Consider the following 21,254-nt stretch of genomic DNA (forward strand, 5'->3'; position numbering starts at 1 on the left):
ATAGGTGACCTCCCTCCTGTGTAAAACGTCTTTAAAGAAGACATAGGGCTTCATCAGATTTCAACACTGACTGCAACCCTGCTGATTTAAACCTTGGTCTGTGCCAATAAAAGTGGTCCAAACCCTGATAACATGCCAGAACCTTATTAGTGGCTACAAAAGCATGCAGCCATGATGCAACTTCACCCAAATATTTGTGTGTGTTTATGTTTGGTTTTGAACCTGTAAATTTATAAAATAAAAAGGCAAACTTGTGCACACGGTTCTTGTTTAAAAGAATCACTGTTGTATGTTGTACAGCGTGTATGCTTGGGTGTCTGTTATAGCTTAAATGAATATTAAATGTATTGTTCAGTGGATGTAACTATCATTGGATTCTTTTCTTGGACACAAAACTGTTGCATGAACGCATTGTCATTGCCCTGATACCTGTAAAGCTGCAGATCTTATGAGGTACTTTATGGAAAATAGCCGTATGATGTAAAATAAATATGTCATTAATTCTGTGTTATTGTATTTGTATTTGTCTTTTATGAACCACATTTATTTGCTTTCAGGTTTTCATAGGACATAGGTATAGTGACTTATTTAAAAGACTTGGGCAAACCCATTCATTAAATTTTACATAATAAAGCAGAGAACAAGTGACCAAATACCGTACTTGTCCCTGAGAATAGAAATATATTCTAGACAATGAAAAAGAAAACATTCATCCATTGTTTATACCTGCTTATCTATAGAGGGTCACAGAGTTTCAGGCTGATATTGAGGTACGGTACATCCTGGACAGGTCGCAAGTCCATCACAGGGCATACAGAGACACACAGTACAGACCAAGCTATTTAAAGGGACCAATAACCTATTACAGTCTCTGAACTTTGGAAGAAAGCGGAGTACCCGGAGAGAACCCACGAATGCACAAGAAGAACGTGCAAAATGGAAAGCAATCAACATATTTTGTATCTTTCCTATAATAAGCTGTCCCGTTTTTCATATGAAAAGTTTTCATATTATGTTGAAAAAATAGGCCTTTATTTTATTGTTGAACAGGTAAAACCTGAAATAAAAAAATAGAACAAAATGGAAACATAAACTGAGAGTGCACTTCAGGAACTGTGCCTGTCCAGCAGAAAGGCTGGACACCCCTGCATTATATGAATCAGAGTTTTTTATTATTATTATTTATTTATCATATATATAAATTTAGAGGTTCTTCCTGCCAGTATTTTAGCAGTAATACGAAGATGTCACCAGCAGATGTCACTGTAGCATACGCATTCGGTCAAAGGCGCTCTTTCATTTTTGGAAAACTTTGAAAAGTGCGCATACAAACACAGTTAATTAAAAGGTTTAAACATCATTGGAGTAGTTGCCTCAAACAACACTTCCTATGAATCGTCTAATTATGAGGATCAGATGATCTCAGGCTGCAGGTCAGTTGTACACAGACAGGGGGAAACTGGTCCCAGATCTGAACTCACAGATCAAACTTTGGAGGTCTTCAGATGACAGCAAAAACACAGAGGAACTGTGAGAAACAAGCTCGTCTGATGTTAAAACCCAGTTGCTTGTGAAGAGGATGAGCTCTCCTCCGGGTGTTTTCTTTCTCCGTTGTTTGGTGATCGTTGCTCTCGCTTCCCACGCTGAAGGAGAAATGTACACGTCGCTCCAAGACGTGAAGCAAGCCATTAATGTTGAAAGGAAATTGATTGAATATCTGAGAACTTACATCGACAGCGAGTTGGAGAGACTGGAAGACATCAAGCGGTGAGTGTTGGTGAAACTGGAGATAACTGAGACACTTTTACAGTCAGAGAAGCACATTTCACAAGGATGGTAGAGGATGAAAAATCTCTTTATTATCTCTGTATTATTATCTCATAGTTTGAGCTGTTTATTCTAAGTTTGCACAATAGTTATATTGATGTTATTATAGAGGAGCTTCAGTGACCACATGCTGTGATGCAGAACTGTGCAAAGTCTTGGAGAAAAAGAAAATAAATAAACTTTCTTGATGTGTTCCTTCAAATGAGCCACATCAAGAAGTTGATCTATAGCTATCCAAGCTTTCTGGAAATCTGTCAGAGTTTTTCTTTAAATACTTTTCTGTTCAGAATCTGCAACTTATCTGATGCTGCCTCATTTGAGAGTCAGTTATCTGGTTTGACTATTTGTTGTAATATAAAATGAAGGTTTAGATACTGATACTGATAAAGATGTTATCAACAAACAACATTCATAATAAGTTTCACATTGCTGTCTTTATTAAGGTCTCTTTTGCTTCATTTAGTGACAGTGTCTTTCATACCTGTTGAATGTTTCCATGTTTTGACACTTTCCAACTAATTTACTCCAATACCCCTAAATAAAACCAGTGCAACCAACTGCCTCCAGAGGTCCCTTAGTTAATGAACAGACAGGTCAGGGAGAAAGTTATTAAGAGGTTTAAAGCAGGGTTAGGTTGTAAAAAATCCACAACTGGTTCAAAGCCTGAACCTCTTGCACCCAAAAGTTGTGCATTTAACAAACTTGTCCTCTATGGAAGCATGGCACAAAGAAAGTTAATTGTTGGTCAGAGTTGATGAAAAGATGTATGGAGCAAAACAGGGGACAATCCTAAAAGAAAACCTGTTGGATGCTCCTAAAGACTTAAGACTGTGGTGGAGGTTCACCTTCTGTCAGGGCAACAACCAGAAACATGTAGCCAGAGCTACAGTCACATGGTTTTGATTAAAATATATGTCAGAATGTTCCATCCCTACATTTAATTGAGAATCTGTGGCAATACTTAAAAACTTGCTGTTCACATATGCTTTTCATGCAACCGGAATTAATTTAGGCGGTTTAGTTCAAATAAGGTTGGAAGATGGAAGATAGCCTTGAGACTTGCTCCTCTAACTGCAGCAAAGTGTCAGTCTACAAAACCTATGGAGTCATAGAGACTGAATACAAATCCAAGAGACACTTTTTCAATTTTTATTTGTAAAGCAGTTTTAGAATCCTGCATTATTGTCCTTCCTCTCAACAATAATGCACCACTTAAATTTGGTCTATGGCATAAAATGGCAATAAAATACACTGACGGTTTTGAAGTATGTTTAATTTCCGGTCTAATGAAGACCATATGTGAGCACCTTTCTGTGACCCCTATCTCATCTTTCACACAGGTTTTATGCCAAAGTGTCTGACCTGCACACAATACTATACAAAGGTTCTGCAGCTGCAACAGCAAACCCACTGGTGGCCTTCACCCTCATCAAGCGGCTGCATTCAGAGTGGCTGAACGTAATCCACAGTAATGAAGCTCAGGAAAACATTCAAAGTGCGTTCTCTCCTTCTCGCTCTTTCTTACATCTGGCTGATATCTGAACCATTTTCTCCTCTCTGCTGTCACAAGCAAATCTCACCCTTTAATACTCCCCTGTTCAGCCCTCAGGTCCAAATATGAGGAAGAGGAGGCAGACTTGCCCAAAGTGGAAGACCTCCGGGGTGCTGCAAAGGGGCTGATGAGGCTCCAGGATGTGTATTCCCTCCAGGTCTCTAGTCTTGTAAAGGGCCGTTTTCAGAGGATCACCAATGGAGGTGTGATTGATGTCTGCTCGCCTGCTGTGTCTGTCTCACTGTCTGGTGACGACTGCTTTCTTGTTGGGAAGGTGAACTCCTTTACACTTTGCACTTATTACACAGAGAAACTGCATTTCTGACCGGCTTATCAGACCATATTCTATTGATATATGTTCACTCATGAAGCAGTGAGATCAGTTTCTTCATGAACAGCTAGTAGTTTAGTCCTTTTAATCCAAACTGTATCTGCCAAACCCGTTACAGCCAAGGAGGACACAGATAGGTGTTAACTACAATGCAGTTCAAAAGTATTTATACCTCTGAAGTTTTCCACATTTTTTTCCATCACAACTGCAAACTTCAATGTGTTTCGAAGAAATAAAGTTGTGCAGGGATTTAAAGCAGAGTTAAATTATTAAACAATATTTACAATTTTGAACTTTTCATGGAGCACTGTTCAATCCATCATTTAAGAATGGAAAGAGTATGTCACAACTGCACACCTACCAACATATGTTTATCCACTTAGACAGGCCAGGCAATGAAATCTTCAATCAGAGAAGCAGTCTGATGCCCATTGTATGTCTGAAGGAGCTGCAGAGATTGACAGCTCAGGCGACAACCAGTGAGACAACTACAGTATGAGATTTGCAATACACAGAAAGAGCCTTTATGGAAAAGTGGCAAGAAGGACACAGTAAAAAGTCCAGTTTAACATTTGCTACAGGTAGAGGACACAACAAACATTTGACAGAAAGTGTTCTGGTCAGATGACACCAAACTTTGAGCGTTTTGATCTACATGTAAAATGCGTTTGTGGAGAACACTGCACATCACCGTGAGCACACCATCGCAACTATGGTGCATAAATGCCCCCAACACTTTCTGTAAGGTTTTGGCCTGTTTTCCGCTCTTTGGCCAGATGTCAGTTTGCGGTCTGATTGAAAACAGGCCTGTGGTTCTGAGCTGGGTGGTTCCTTACTTTCCTGGATCCCAAAGTCATTCCCATTCTATTTCTATGCATGCAAACGTGGTAGAGGTACTCCAAAAGACTTCCAGCTGCAACTGCAATAAAAGGTGCTTCTACAAAGGCTTGATACAGGGTATATTAATCCAGACGCACACCACACCTTTCAAATTTTTTTTTGTATTAAAAGAAAATTTTAAAAAACATGTATTACTTTGTTTTCAGTACAACATTATGCAAAACTTTGTCATTTACACAAAATCCCAAGAAATACATTGAGGTCTGTAGTGAGAAGGTGATATGAGGTGAAAAACTTTAAGGGGTCTGAATTCTTTAGCAAGACAAAGAAAATCCATGTTTTCTATAACTTTACTGTGAGGTTCGCAGAAGCAGACCAATATGTCGCAGCAGATTTAGGGAAAAATGTGAACAGGAGACCAAACAAAGAAAAATAAGTCACAGAACAGCAAGCTGTCGGAGCAAAGAATGCAAATAATACAAAAATAAAAGGGATCCCGACAAATCTATTTTCTATTTTATCAGCACAAAGGCTTAGAAAACAAATCCATTGTGGTTATTTGTCATCGCTGTTTACCGGAGGCAAATTATTTAAAAACACATCCTGTTTACATTTCCTTGCAAAAAATAGTAAAATGTAATCTTTTAATGATAAGAGATTAATAAGAGGGATATCTAAGAGATGTATTCTGTGAAAGCCATTCTCCATGAATAATTTCCTTTTCCCAAGATCTGCAGTGGCGTGGTGGGTGCCCAGACACTCCGCATGGGAAAAACTGGGATTCTTCCAACTGCACACTTAGTCATTTTCTTCATGAGAGTCTCGATACCCTGTTCTACGACGAGAAAAGAAAAAATGTGGTTTCCACACAGTAAATTCCTTTTTTGTACAGCGTTGATGTGTAAGGGCAGGGCACTGTGTGGGAGAGACATGCTCTGCATGGAAAAGACATTATATCACGCTGATGAGCAATAAACAGGGAGAGCAGTCACAGTTACTGAGGCAGTGATTATCTGAAGCAGAGATCTTTTCTTGTAGGGGTTTAAATTAGTTTTTATGAGGTTTTTAAATTGCTGTTTAAAAACAAATCGATTTTATTGAAGATATATGTAGAAATTTAACTGGAAAAAAATGTAGGCAATTCTTAAACAGTTATTTTTTCATAAAACGATTATTGGTTCCTACATTATAGCATGCAGTGTGGTAAATTACCCCCAGATGGAAAGTGAATTCATTTGTAAGTTTTATTAGACTGAGACTTTAAGTGTCTTTGTGAATTAAAGCCTGTTGTGGGATTTTCTGAGTCTCTGATGGGAGTGTTCTAATGCCTTGTGATGATTAAGATGCTCAACCCGCTAATCTTTATCCACAATAAAGCTAACTGAGGAGTCATAAGGGAATGACTGAAAGAGCTGTACTCACAAAAGCAGAGGATTTATTATAGAGAGCAATTTATTTAAACATAAATGTCCCGATGAGTAGCAGCACAAGAGTAGATCAGTCTTAGATCTGATTCTGATGTTGCACTGTTGAGCTGCATGTTGGTAGCTTTGTACAACTACAAAGGATTAAAATAGTCACTTCTCGACAACTCCACAGACATCCTCACATCTGGGCCCAGACCAGATTTAGCCTATCTTTTTTCCAGAAGCCCAAACAACTGTTTATTGGTTCATATTTCTCTTTGGTCTGTCATAGAAGATCCACACAAGCCAGAAATCAAAACGAGGGCACAGATGCATTCGTTGTTTCATTGAGAACAATATGTTTTAGACATTAGCCATCAGTTTAAACAAAAACAGTAAGAAGCGGCTGGTTCCATCCATCCATTGTCTATACCCACTTATCCTTGCTGAATTGCAGGGGGCTGGTGCTGATCTCTAACGGTCATTGGGCAAGAGGTCGGGTACACCCTGGACAAATTGACAGTCCATCATATGGCAACACAGACACACACAACTATTCACACATCCATCCACTCCTAGGGGCAATGGAGAGAGATCATTTAACCTAAAAATCATGTTTTTTTTTTACTGTAGGAGGAGAACCTGGTGAGAATCAATACAGTCCGGGATTCAAACCCAAAACCTTCTGGATGCAAGGCAACAGTGCAAACAACTTCACCACTGCTCCAGTTTCCAGATTTATAAATTAGATAATTTATCCTTTTTTAATCAGTAGTTAAAGACCTGTTAAACTAATACACTTTAAGAAAATACTATGGGCCATTAATGATGACTGTCAAAATGAGGAGTCAAAATGGGTAAAATACCAGTGGAAAAAAAAACCACAGAGAAACAAACAATTTTGTTTAAATTAATTATATAAATACTTGTAGAGCTTTATCATGCCGTATTCCACCACAGAGAGAATCATAAGAGGCTCTACTTTCATACCAGCATTGTTGCTATTGTTAAACTCATAATTTATGTTATGCCTCAATGCTGGAGCACAGTGCAGGCTTTGGAATACCTTGTGGTTTACAAGAGACTGACTTAAGAAATCATGTCAATATCAGAGTAAAGTTTCCTTATGCACAGGTCGCCTATGAGCAGGAAGACTATTACCACTCGGTGCAGTGGTTGGAGGAGTCAGTGCGTCTCTTCAGGGGAACAGGAGGACAGTGGAGCCCTGAGAATGAAGGGACTTTAGAGGACGCTCTGGATCATCTCGCTTTCTCCCACTTTAAAGTAGGTGTGCAGAGAAAATACATAGTGGGACAATATTGTTTGACTGATTAGGCTGCTCTAAATTCCTCTGTTTGATTCAGACAGGAAATGTCTCCTATGCTTTAAGTCTGTCTCACGAGTTACTGCATCACGGTAAGTCTGTCACTCCTTTTTACACGCAGTCTGTCTCCTTTGATTATTTCACAGGTGAAGATAATACAGAAACTTTTTCAGATTTTATCATTTTAAAAACCATAGACCTCTATGTATTTAATTGAGATTTGTCAAGACAGAGAAAGCATTGCATAATTAAGTGGAAGGAAAATTGATTGGCTCATTTTAGTTACAGCTAAGCTCAAAAGTATTCATAGCCCTGGCAGATTTAGATTTAAGTTTTTTTATTCAACCAAGAAGTTTGCTTACAACAGGCAGGCTTAACTGTATGTTGACAACATGTGAAGGTTAAATGAGACCAACATAAAACCTGGCCTTGATGAAAAGTAATACAATACAGATCTTTGCATTTAGAAACCCTTAATCCGTCATCCTTCCAACTGACAATTATACACTATTTTGTGTATAATTGTGTTGTTTTGTGGTGTCCTCCATAAAATTCACATTTGGCATACTTTTGTTATGTGACAAAATGTGAAAAAAAGAAACGGTCATGGAGTCCAAATGTTTTCGCAAACACTATCTGTGACAAAGTATAAGAATGTTCAAGACGTATTAATGCTTTTTAATAATACTGAAACTGGTTTCTGTAACTCATTGAATGTATTTATATTATCAGATCCAATGAATGGACGAGTGTTGCAGAATGTCGAGAAATATGAGAAGCTGCTGGGTTCTGCAGGTCCATCCAGGGAGTGTAGTTTAAGAAGACCCGGCTCATCTTATTTAAGGACACGGGACACTTATGAGAGACTCTGTCTGACTAAAGGCTCCCAGGTATTCATCAAAATTGGATTCTTTACATAGTATCTCAAAGTGACATATAACTCATCTTGCCAGTGTCCACATTGTTCCAGAAAGATCTGCTTTTGTATCGTTTTGAATCTGTAAATGCACAAACGTTCTGCAGAAAAATGTTGGAGGGAAAAACAATACATGGAGATAGAAAAATACAGATGAAATGGATTTGAATAAAAAATGCATGATTATCTTTTGGGCTGGGTGGATGCGCTTTGCAGAGTTTTGCAGCAACTGCTAACTGAAAAATTATTGCAATGTTTCCATCCATTCTGTGTCTTTTTTAAATAACATTAACCAATTACTATCACTTGTCACACTACTCAGGATCAATAAGAAAGCTTAGTCTATGGTATTGAGAAGGAGGCACCAACTGATTGTTGAACGTCAGATTCAGGAGGAGCAGTGTGGCTTTTCTCCTGGCTGTGGAACAGTGGACCAGATCCTCACCCTCATGGAGTCCCTGAGGAGATCATGGGAGTTTAATAGTCCAGTCCTCAGGTGTTGTGCCGTTCTGGAGAAGTCAGGACCTTGTCCCTGGACCCTGCAAGGGCTTTTGTTAGGTGGGGGGGCTACAGAAGAATTAGGAATGCCTTTAACGGCTATCCATGTTTAACTTTTGGCATGTTAAAGCCATGACCTTCAGTTTGAACTGGACCTGTTTGCAGCTTAGTGTGAAGTGAGATGAGTCAGCTCCTTTAAGTCCGAGGTTATGGTTCTCCACTAGAAAAAAGTGGACTCCTCCTTTCAGGTCCAGGGTCACTCTCTCTCGAAGAAGTTCAAGTATCTTGGTGTCACCAGTGATTGTAGGATGGAGCGAGAGATAGATAAAGAATCAGAACCTCATCTGCATTAATGTGGGTCCTGGACCAGTTAGATGATTCAGAGTAAATTCAGAGCTGACTTCTGAATCTACTAGTGTCATAATGTAGCGTTTCTTTAAACTCTGAGGAGAACACAACCACAGATTCAGGACAGCGTTTTAACAGATTTATTTTGTGAAGAAAAAGGAACGAGGCGAGACAGGGACCCAGGCAATGACAGCAGGAGACTGGTTCTTCTCTGGAAGGTGACAAGGTTATGGATATCGCAGGAGAATTTCAAGGTGTTTTCTTTTAGAAGGGTTTGTTCAGGAACTTACAGCCAGAGAGGTTGTGGTTTAGCTGGGAAGGTAAGTCTTTCCTCTGAGATGGAAGTTGGCAGGGTGAGTGTGGTAGTTTCCTTTCTTTCCTTTAGCTCTCAAGTGATGACTCAGTTTAAACGTTCCCACGTAGAAGGGTGGACAGGCAGGTGACAACAGAAGTAAGGTTCTCCAAACAACCTCACCCAAGCCAGGGCCAGAAGCTGAGAAGGCAGGGAGACTCACGGTGGGAGATGAGGAACGAAACCTTGAAGCTCGCTCAGAAAACAGATCACGGGACTAGGAGCCTTAAAAACCCTTCAGGCAAGGTCTGGAGAAAAAGACAAGAGAAATGTCCGATTAGGTTCAGCTGTTATGACTTGGGGTTGTTTGGTTTCGGGTTTTTTCTTATGTTTTTCACAGTTAAGGTTTTGACTTGTTCTTTTGTTTATTATTATTTATTATTCTTCTCCTTAGATTTTGAATCATGCTTCTGTTTATTATTTTTCTGGTCATGTTTTGTCAAGTTTGGTTTTGTTTGTGTATTAGAGTTTCTGTTTTTGCCACAGCCACGTTTTGTTCAGTCTGTCAATTAAGTTTATTCGGTTCACCTGCTCAAAGTTAATCTGTCTCCTTGCTCCACCTGATTTTCACTCCATATATACACACCTGTTCAGTTAGTCATCGCGGAAACATTTCTCATATCATGTCTTGTTTTTTGATCATGCCATGCCTGTCTCACCTGCCCGTTTGTTGTTTTGTTCCTGCCTCCTGCTGTGAGTGAGTTTTTGTTATTAAACCTTTTTCACTTACCATCACGCTGCCTGCTCGTCTGCATTCTGGGGTCCTATATCTCGCAGGCCATAACATCAGCAAACAGTATACACAAGCACTGCACATCACGGCCAGTACCACAAAAATGTAGCAACGGGCTGACGTCTCCCTCCTGGCCTCAGCTCCTTAAGAAGGCCAGTGATTAGGCCCTGATCAGCAGCACCTGTCAGGAAACGCTCTAGAGCAGAGGGTGGAAAGAAACACACATACACTGCGCACCAACACAGAGCCCTGACAACTAGTAAGACTACGTTCAGATCCTCGAATCTAGTCCTACGATTTTAATCATGCCTAGAAAATAGATATTTGGGATATGAGCAGCTGAAATAAGCTTCTTCAGCAGGATGATAAGACTCAACCTTAAAGACAAGGTGAGCAGGCATCTGATAAGGAGACCACCTGAGTGACTCCCGTCGAAGTTTGTCCCCAAAAGGAATCCTTGTGGCAGACTTAGAACTCATTAGATGAAGTATATATATACCTTCTGGCCTAAAAAAAACCTTGGAATCCCACAGGGTGGAGGGAGTTCTTGATTTTACTTGCAAAATGTTTCTGTGGCCATCAAAATGCATAATTTTTGCTTTTAAGTGAAAGCTTGCATGAATGTTGATGAAAGATAAAAATGATCCTTGTTTGGTCTCATTAATGGACTTCAGATGCCTGTTTTCCCCTCACAGCCGATGCATTTTCAAAACCCTAGACTGTTCTGTGACCACTTCACCAACAACAGCCCTGCACTGCTGCTACAGCCTGTGAGACGGGAGGTGTTGAGCCTGCAGCCTCATGTGGTCCTTTACCATGACTTCGTCACAGGTGCTGAGGCTGAGGACATCAAGAAGCTCGCCCAGGATGGTGTAGGTGATCGTCACTTTTACATGTGTATGTTTAGGTTTCAAATATCAAACTGCATTAAACATTTGTTTTTTTGTTTTCAAAATGCCTGGTTTTGTCCAGGGACCCGCAATGTTTTAATGAAAATCTGAAAAAGTGAGGTTTCATTTATTTGTTTTTGTTTTCTGCAGAATTTAAGATAGTATTTATTTGTTTTTCTTATTTGTTGTCCCTCACCATGCTCTCTATTTAATTGCTTTGAGCTTCAAATTACATCATTTTGGATGCTCACATCTTTGGAAACTTATTATTTCAAGATTTTTTCAGGCCCATTTAATTTCCTCCTACCAGATAGTGCAAATGAGTTTCTTATTCCTGAAAAAGAAACCACAAAGATAATTTCAGCCTGTCAGTCAGATTAGAAATGCTTTTGATTTAGAAGATGTAACACTGCAATCAACTGCAACCTTTGATGCTGTGTTTTCCTTGAAATAAATGTTTACTGCAGTTCTTGAAGCAGTGAAGTTTTAGCCAAATTCGTCTGCAATCTGATTGAGCTTTGTCAGGAAACAATGTGAGCCTCATGCAAAGATGACATTTAGCAGAAACTTTGCTCAAAGCTAACATCCTGCTGACTCATGCACTTCAGGAGTCATTTGGTGGATAAACGTGAATTATGACCCTTTAGTTACTTTGAGGTTTTGGCCTCTGAGAGTTTTCCGTGCTTTTTCAGATGGAGAGCTCAGTTTTCATGTCATCATTATGTCAGCTAGTGGGCTGATTGAAAACAGGCCTTTGGTACTGAGCTGGATGGTTCTTCACTTTTCTGGTTTAACTCTGCAATACTACACATTTGTTCCAACAGTTCTCTTAGTTTGAAGGTTTTCTAGTTTTTTAATTTACTACTCTGTAAATTGGTGAGTTTCATAAACTGGACTGTCTGCCTCAATTATCTGAGGAGTTTAAACAGCAGAAGTTATTTCATTTAATATTAGGCTGCTATTCTACAGTGTAGGGTCACTTTACATTTCTGTGAGATTTTGGAAAACAAATTTATCAAAAGGCTAGGGGAGTGGTGATACATTTTAGTGGTTTACAGAAGTACAGACTCAGTCCAAAAATATGTGTAATGACAACTTGTTGCCATGTTTGTAAGGTTTGTACAAAACCCAAGCACAAAGCAGACGGAAATAATGGAATGTTTTAATAAATAACAGAGAACTTAGCAGATGGAGGAAATAAGGGGCAGTCCACTGGGGTAACGGAAAAATCCAGCAGTAAACAATAACAAGTCAGGAGCTTAAATACTGAGGCAGGGGTGGAGGACAAAGGAACCAGATGAGCTAATTAGAGGAAGTGTGGAGCAGCTGAGGTAAATGAAAGCAGAGAAGCTGAGGGAAGGAGACCAATTTACATGAAAACAGCTGAACTGAGATACAAAGAAACTATCAAACCCAGGGGAAAAATCTAACAAAGATCTAACAGAAATAATTTTACAAGTACACAGAACACAATAATGAGCTAAGAAAGTCAAGATAAAGGAAAAAACTAAAATAGCAACTCTTATAGGATATAACCAACAGGAAAATGATGAAAACAAAGATGCAAAACAACCACCAGAACCCCAAACACTTAAGGATCTTAACACCTGGCCAATAAAAAAGCAAATAAAACGTATAATAATATTACATTTTCTGTCTTTTTTAACAAGTTGAAGAGATCCGTAGTGGCAGCTGGAGAGAAGCAGGAAACGGCAGATTATCGAATTAGCAAGAGGTGCAAAACTTTTTAAACCTATTAGTGCTTTTGGTATGTGCAATAAAACATATGGAGTAGTAATGAACTGATTGAATATGTCTTATTTGTAGTGCTTGGCTGAAAGGCTCAGAGAGCTCCATCGTTGGAAGGTTAGACCACAGGATTTCTGTGCTAACGGGTTTGAACGTGAAGCATCCATATGGCGAGTTCCTCCAGGTGGTGAATTATGGGATCGGTGGCCACTATGAACCTCATTTTGACCACGCTACAGTAAGATAATAGTGGGCTGGTTATTTACAGGACTTTGTAAATATATTCATACCACTTAAACCTTTCAGCATTTTGTTGCATTGCATCCACAAACTTGAATTAAATATTAGATATTAAACTTGTATTAAACTTGAAATTTATTTAATAGATCAACACAAAGGGGTGCATAATTATGAAGTTTAAAGAAAAGGGTGCATGAATTAAAAAATCTTTTATCAATAAAAGTCTCTTGTGGCATACATTTTTATCAACCTTTTCTCTTATCTGATGATCTTTCAGACGTTTCGTCTTAATTTTTGCCCTTTCTTGGTAAAAACAGCTCATGCTCATTCAGACTGCATGGAGAGTGTCCATGAACATGAACTTTCAAATCTTGCCACTGATTTTCAGTTGGAAAGAGATCTGGACCTTGACCAGGCCATTCAAATACTTTTATCTAAACTATTCCAATGTAGCTCTGGCTGTAAGTTTAGGGTTGTTGTCATGCTGGAAGGTGAGCCTCCACCCCAATCTCAGGTCATTTGCAGCTTCTAACTGTTTTTTTCCAGGATTTGTTCTGTATTTAGCTACACCCATTTTGGAAACAGGAAAATCATTTTAATCAATGACTTCATTATGAATGAGTGTGTGCATGGTTGTTTGTGTGTTGCCCTGCGACGGACTGGCGACCTTTCCAAGGTGTACCCTGCCTCTCGCCCATAGACTGCTGGAGATAGGCACCAGCTTCCCCGCGACCCACTATGGAATAAGCGGTAGAAAATGACTGACTGACTGACTTCATTACTGACCACAATCTTGATGTTATGTTTTTAACAGAAACATGGTTACATGAATTTAATGAAGCTCCCATTCTGATAGAGCCGACGCCTCCGAATTACAATTTTCTTTGTGAGAGCAGACAGCAAAGAAAAGGTGGAGGGGTGGCCACTTTGTTTAAAGATTTATTAGAGTGTAAAAAAGTATTTCTGGGCAAATTTGACTCTTTTGAATATTTGGCTGTCCGGGTAAAGAGCCCTGTCTGAATAATGTTCTTGAATATTTACAGGCCTCCTAAGTCCAAAACAAACTTTATCAGTGATTTTAATTAGCTTTTATCTGCGATTTTGTTTATTATGACTGTTTAATTATTGTGGGAGACTTCAACATTCACATGGACAATCCTGAAGACAGAAGTACAATAGATCTATGTGACACTTAGAAATTTTGGTTTGACTCTACATGTTAAACAGCAAACGCACAAACAGGGACATATATTGGACTTGATCATCACTAAGGGTCTAAACATTTCCAAGGTGTCTGTAACTGATGTTGCCCTATCTGACCACTTTTCTGTTATTTTTGAAAGCATCATCTGCAATGACTCAGTTAGCCAAAGCGATATTATAAGAAAACGTATCTTTAAAGATGGTGCTGCTGAAACCTTTAACCAGATTTACTCTTCTACCTCCACTTTGCCCTGTAACACTGCAGATGAGCTGGTAGAAAACTTTCATTCTAAAATCTCGGACATCATTGATTCAATTGCTCCAATTAAAGTGAAAGTCGTTTCTGGGAAGAAAATGTCTCCGTGGAGAAGTGCTCCACCAGTCAGAAGTGAAAAAAAGGAGTGTCGAAAAGCTGAACGCAGGTGGTGAAAGACTGGACTCCAGGTTCACTATATTATCTATAAAGAGAGACTATAGAGATATAACCTACAAGTGAAAAATGCAAGGGAATCTTTCTTTTTTGAGATCATCAGCAAAAACATTAACAATGCTCGTGCATTATTTGCCACGGTCGAAAGGTTAACAAACCCTCCTGTAACTGTAGCATCTGAACTCCACTCTATCAGGGCCTGCAATGAATTTTCTAAATTCTTAACTGAAAAAACCCAAAAGATCAGAGGGGCAGTCAGCACATCCACATCAACTACAGTACCAAAGTTGTCTCCAACTAGAACTGATTTTGATAAAATTTCCCAATTTCACCAAATAAACTGCAAAATCTTAGAAGAAATCGTACACCAACTAAGCTCTTCTTCCTGCTGTCTCGATCTTTTATCCACAGTTTTCCTTAAGAAAGCTTTGCCTATAATAACATCTGATTTAACACAAATAATAAACACGTACCTTTTGTCAGGTGTTTTCCCCCAGGCCCTAAAAACAGCAATTATCAAACCTCTATTGAAAAAGAGCAACTTGGACAAGCTGCTACTACAGAACTACAGGCCTATATCAAACCTCCCCTTCATCTGTAAGATTATTGAAAAAGCTGTGTTTCAGCAGTTAAACAACTTCCTAACAACGACCAACCGCTTTGATGTCTTCCAGTCAGGCTTCCTGCTCACCAAAGTACAGAGACTGCTCTTGTCAAGGTGTTCAATGACATCCGTATAAATGCAGACTGTGGAAGAACCACAGTGCTGGTATTATTGGACCTTAATGCAGCATTCGACACTGTTGATCACTCCATTTTATTAGAGCACCTGGAAAACTGGGTCGGCCTTTCTGGTACAGCAATTGGTTTAAATCCTACTTGAAGGACAGGGACTTTTTTGTGTCTGTAGGTAACTTTACATCAGGGAGCACAAATATCACATGTGGCGTTCCCCAAGGGTCCATCTTAGGGCCCCTCCTACTCAATATCTACATGCTCCCCCTAACTCAGATTTTAATAAACAACAACGTAAGTTATCATAACTATGCAGACAACACACAGCTATACGTTACGATGTCACCAGGTGACTATGAACCCATTCAAGCACTGGGTAAATGCTTAGAAGAAATCAATGCATGGATGGGCCTACATTTTCTTCAGCTGAATCAAAACAAAACTGAAGTAATAATCTTTGGACCAAAGGAAAAGCGTTTAAAAGTTAGCACACAGCTTCATTTAATACAGCTAGAAACCACCAGTCAGGCTCGAAACCTGGGTGTAGTGATGGACTCAGACCTGAACCTTCAGAGGCACATAAAGGTAGTAACTAGGTCGGCCTTCTATCACCTAAAGAACATCTCCAGGATTAAAGAACTAATGTTTCAGCAGGACCTTGAAAAACTGATTCATGCGTTCATCTTTAGTAGAATTGATTACTGCAACGGTGTCTTCACAGGTCTGCTTAAAAAGTCGATCAGACAGCTGCAGTTGATCCAGAATGCTGCTGCCCGCGTCCTCACTAGAACTAAGAAAGTGGAGCACATCACCCCGGTTCTAAAGTCCCTACACTGGCTCCCTGTAGCTCAGAGAATAGACTTTAAAATAATTCTGTTAGTCTATAAATCACTGAATGGCTTAGCACCAAAATACATTTCAGACTTGTTGTCAGTGTATCAACCACCCAGACCTCTCAGGTATTCTGGCTCAAATCTACAACCAGAACCAAACATGGAAAAGCAGCTTTTAGTTCTTATGCTCCACTAATCTGGAATAAACTCCCAGAAAACTGTTAAAGCGCCAAAACCCTAAATTGCTTTAAATCAAGATTAAAAACTTATTTGTTTAGAGTGGCCTTTGACTGTGCCATTTAGGCGTGATTAGTTGCGTTTTCAGTCCAATTTTCCTTTCATTTTCTTGTCCATCATTCTATTCTCTATATTTTATTTTATTTTACTTTTTTAAATTAACTCTGTTGTTTGATTATATCATTTGATTTGTTTTTCTGTGTGTTTATCTGTGTTTATTTGCTTTGTGATTGTATTGTTATTGTATGTACAGCGCTTTGAGTGTCTCGTTGCTGAAAAGCGCTATATAAATAAACTTACCTTACTTTACTTACCTTACATGAAGGTTTATCCACAACCTTCTCCTTGACTTGTCTGAAGTGTTCACAGAATGCCTTCACAGAACAGCTATATTTATGTTCAGAAAAATGACACACAAAGAGACTGTATTTTTTTAGTTAGGTTGCACTGAATTTTATTTAGATATTTCAGATTCTCTTGTGAAAAAAGTGTTAAAAATCATTATTTTCCCTCCACTTCACAATCATGCACTATGCTGTGTTGGTCTATAACTTGACACCCCATAAATAAACAGAAGTAGTTGCAAAGTGACAAAATGTAAAAAAAGGTCAAGGTGTATTATTACATTTCCAGAGCACCTTATCTGTTGGTTGAATGTTGACAGTGATTTAAAAGATTGCAATGAGTGTTTACATTTCTTTTAAAAACCAGTCACCCTCCAGTCCTGTTTTCAAGCTGAAAACTGGGAATCGTGTGGCGACCTTCATGATCTACGTAAGTAAAATCTACTTTTATACACACGTTCATCAGGCTCATCTGTCGCCCCACGCTGCTCTGAAGAATGCCTTTTATCTCATCATCCTGTCCAGCTACTCTCAGTTTTATGTTAGTAACTCTTCTAAGTGATTTCTTTTTTATGAGAAAAAACTGAGCATGAAATGTGATAGTTATTAGAAATAATGTTCCCTGAGTCAGGTCTACAAGGAAAATTTACTTGCATAACATAAACACATAAGTACAAGACACTGCTCTAAAGGAATGTTGTTTTCCACAGCTCAGCTCAGTCGAAGCTGGCGGGTCAACAGCCTTCATATATGCCAACTTCAGTGTTCCAGTTGTGAAGGTAAACACTTAAATTTTCCTTAGTATATTTCTTCTAACTTCATGTTCTTTACACATCAGGCTGAGTTATTTCCATATTTGCTCATTGCATCTAATCCAGCTGTGACAAATACAAATATAGAGATTTTCTTAAGAGTAGGTCTGCTTCCAATTTGAGGTTTTCTTTTCTAACTGCCAAGAAACTCTGACTTTCATAAAATTATATTTAAGCCAACAATTATTCATACCTTTGCCAGACTTAGGTTTAAAGTAATCTTTTAATTTTACCAACATGAAGCATTATTAATGTTTTATAGTGTAAACAGTACGTCTTGTAATTTTGATATTAGATTTCTTTCAATGATGCATGAAAAAATAAGTAATCACACAGAAATGTGTGCTGCTTTAAACTCCTGAATCTTCTTTTTTCCATTCAAACCTCTCTACTGTTATTATCAAGACAAAAAAACTGTTAAAGGACATAAGGCTGCGATTACATCTACAAGACCCTCAGAATAAAGCTTGGTGAGAAGAACACAACTGTTGGTGCAATTACTCAAAAATGGAGTAAATATAAAATGCCACTGAAAATAGATGTGCTTTTAAAAGAGACTTAAAAGCAGCAAGAGTAGAAGCATGTCTAATGTTTAATGGCAACTGGTTCCATAATTCTGGAGTCACAACTGAAATGGACTGATCTCCTCTGAGCTTCTCCCTATTTTTTCAAGTAAGAGAGGTACGGAGGAGCAAGACCATTAAGGCATTTAAAAGCAAAGAGAATGATTTTAAAATCAATTCTTTGACACAAAGGCAGCCAGTGGACAGATGACAGAACAGGAGAGATATTTTCGTATTCACATGTGCCTGTCTGATCCAACCATAAAGGGAACTGCAATAAGCTGAAATTTGTGGTTCATATTCAGTTACTGTGTTCGCAAAGCTTGGTTTATCAAAATCAGTCATAATGAAAATAATTTTTAAATGGCATGCTTGGTTTATTTCAAAATCCATTCTTTGTGTTATTTTTATTTCTCAGAAAGCTGCCATATTCTGGTGGAACCTCCACAGAAATGGTCAGGGAGATGAAGACACTCTGCATGCTGGTTGCCCGGTGCTCATCGGGGACAAATGGGGTAAGACTTGGTGATTCTGCTCATGAGACTTTTAATAAAAGCCAAATAAGGGATCTGCTTCCCTAAAAGTTCTAGTTTCCCGATATAGAAGAGCTGGGCGCCATCTGTGTTTAATTTTGAATTAAGAGATATTACAGCCTGCAGTTCAGTCTGTCAGGGCTCATCTTGGAAAGTGAACATCTGCTGCTGGTTGGCTCAGACAAGCAGATGTGTTTTGCAGATTTATCAAACCAACAGAAGGAGAGTAATAATCAGGAAGCAGCTGCAGAAGAAGCTGCAGTTTATGTCAACAAATTCGAGTATAAAAACAGGTGGGAATGCTACTTATTTGTTGTTGGAAATGTTTTTGGAAAGGATAAAATAAAAAACAAGCCAAGAAAGCCTTTCTCAATGCTGTTTATGTGATAATTATTTTGGTTTTAAAGTATGTTAGCAACCGTTTCGATATGTTGTTCTGCTATAGTGGCCAACAAATGGATCCATGAGTACGGCCAAGAGTTTCAGCGTCGCTGCAGCCTGAATCCTGAAGTGTGAGAGGGACATTACTACTGTCAGGCACATTGACTAGAAGAGAGGAGGCGGCAGTCAGAAAGTGTGTGCACAGACAAGGGAGGGAATGGAGGGGCCAGCCTGCATCTTTGATTGGAGCCCAGAGCCCCAGGGATCCTGGACACTCCTGCTGTGGATGTGGAGGTGAAGGTGGAGCGAGGTATTTGGAAATCCGCCTACAGTGGCCCAACTGTTTCCATCAGTCACTTCAAGTATTTACACTTTGTAGGAAATACTGGCAGAAGCTGATCTGCAGAGGACAGAAGTGATCTTCAGTGGACAGTAAATTATTTCAGAGGGTTCAGATTTAACAGCCGTGTGTCCTAATACTGGTAATTATCAAAAATGTAAAGTTCAGATTTAGTAAAACATTTCATTCACTGGGATTGCTTGTACCTTTCTTCCTGATAGAACAGTGTTGTCATCGTCACTGTTTTTGTCTCAGATTAATGCAAGACGCTGTCTAATAAAACAAATAAACGATTAAATCTGCCACTCATTGTGCCTCAGACACTGATCATTATTAGTCTGAATAATTTTACTTCTTTACTTCTTTCTGAACTCACACAACTGGCCATATTGACACATTTCTTAGATTTCTCAGATACGTTAAAATACCTCACAGTCCACCTGAAAACAGTGAGGTTGGTCAGTATTGAAATCCAACTTATAAGAACCAAACCCGTCTGTATGGAAATGTTGTCGGAATGTCTTGCTGGTTGGGTGGCAGAGATCTTAATACTTTTTCTTTCCCACAGAGACATACATTTTGTTTCCAGCTGAGACAGTCTCTCCAGTCACAGACAGACACAGAAAATCTATGAAGAGAGCATGTAATGGATCTCTATTGCACATTCCTGTGTACACACTGGGCAAAATCTTCCCATGGAGTTGTTAGACAGGAAGGTTGTACTGTTGTGTTTCACTGCAGAATCTAACAAGCTTGTACCATTATTTATACAATTCCCACTCTACAAAAAGGAACCTTGGGATTACAGAAGCACTAATTAAAAACTAACATTTAGGAGCACAGATTGGTTATAGGGCTCATCATACATCTTGCATGCATTACAGGCATTTTTTTTTTTCTTTGAAACGGTCCTGTTAGTATGTCCAGTCTGCACCCCAATAAAACAGAAAGTTTGGAAAACTAAAGTTATCGATGTGAACTCATTTTCTCCCTCTCCCTACACACACAATGCAGCTCTCACTGTTACCACAGCAAACATGCAGAAGGACTCTCAGTAGCTGTTCAAACTACCTAAAACACACATGAGCAGATTTTTGGTTTTCTGCAACAAACTGTCAAAAACACGCAAAGAAGAAAAAAAGAATGTAAAGTAATCTGCCGTAAATTTCCGTTGGGGATTCATTTTAGCATAAAACCGAATACGTTTCCTCATATGAGTGAGTGAAATGTATGTATTTACTGTTTCTTTCTGCATGTGATCGGTTTTGGAGAAACAGTTAGACAGATCAGTGCTTCCCTCTGCTGGTGTTGTAATAGATGACCGAGTGGTCTTCTTGATGCCTAATATTTTTTTTAAACACTTTGGATAAACTATAATAATGGAAGCTCAGTTATTTCCAGCTCAAATACAGAACTGACTGATATTAAGATATATATTTTCGCTTTCAGTTTTTTTAAAGATAATCCGCATGTGGACATTTTGCATGTTTATGCTATCAGCTAATACATTTCTTTATCTTGATCATTTTAATATAAGTCTGATGAATTGGTGAAACTGTTTGCGCTCTGTAAATTGCATCACATTTCGTTTTGTTTGTGATTTAATTAAACAGTACATTTCCCAGCTCTTCTAGTTTCATCTAGCTGACCTTTGAACAAATAAAATAATTTCCCATAATATGTTTGCCTTTCCTTCCTTTGCAATCCTTTGGGGTGGGGAAAGTGATTTAAAAAGGATACATGAAAAATAAGCTATGAATATAATCATATTTGAAAGAAAGAAAGAAAGAAAGAAAGAAACTCTAACTCCCAAAATGCGTCAGTAAAACATGGCGAT

General features: G+C 38.8%; 1 protein-coding gene across 1 annotated transcript; it reads left to right on the top strand.

Moving 5' to 3' along the window:
* Positions 1–1,337: 1,337 nt before the first annotated feature.
* On the top strand, positions 1,338–19,726 carry p4ha3 (prolyl 4-hydroxylase, alpha polypeptide III). Its single transcript, XM_047390547.1, has 13 exons — positions 1,338–1,767; positions 3,168–3,322; positions 3,430–3,653; positions 7,091–7,240; positions 7,321–7,372; positions 8,013–8,170; positions 10,823–10,999; positions 12,688–12,752; positions 12,845–13,004; positions 17,156–17,218; positions 17,499–17,567; positions 18,582–18,678; positions 19,142–19,726. Exons 1-13 carry the CDS (start codon positions 1,580–1,582, stop codon positions 19,210–19,212), a joined length of 1,629 nt encoding a protein of 542 aa, XP_047246503.1. The 5' UTR covers positions 1,338–1,579; the 3' UTR covers positions 19,213–19,726.
* The last annotated feature ends 1,528 nt before the right edge of the window (positions 19,727–21,254 follow it).

This window comes from Girardinichthys multiradiatus, chromosome 18 (genome assembly GCF_021462225.1).
Source record: "Girardinichthys multiradiatus isolate DD_20200921_A chromosome 18, DD_fGirMul_XY1, whole genome shotgun sequence".
Classification (NCBI taxonomy): domain Eukaryota; kingdom Metazoa; phylum Chordata; class Actinopteri; order Cyprinodontiformes; family Goodeidae; genus Girardinichthys; species Girardinichthys multiradiatus.

Coding starts and splice junctions, on each gene's coding strand:
- p4ha3 (XM_047390547.1), top strand. CDS start 1,580: ATGAGCTCTCCTCCGGGTGTTTTCTTTCTCCGTTGTTTGGTGATCGTT. Junction 7,373..8,012: donor TCACGAGTTACTGCATCACG/GTAAGTCTGTCA, acceptor TTATATTATCAG/ATCCAATGAATGGACGAGTG. Junction 17,219..17,498: donor TGGCGACCTTCATGATCTAC/GTAAGTAAAATC, acceptor TGTTTTCCACAG/CTCAGCTCAGTCGAAGCTGG.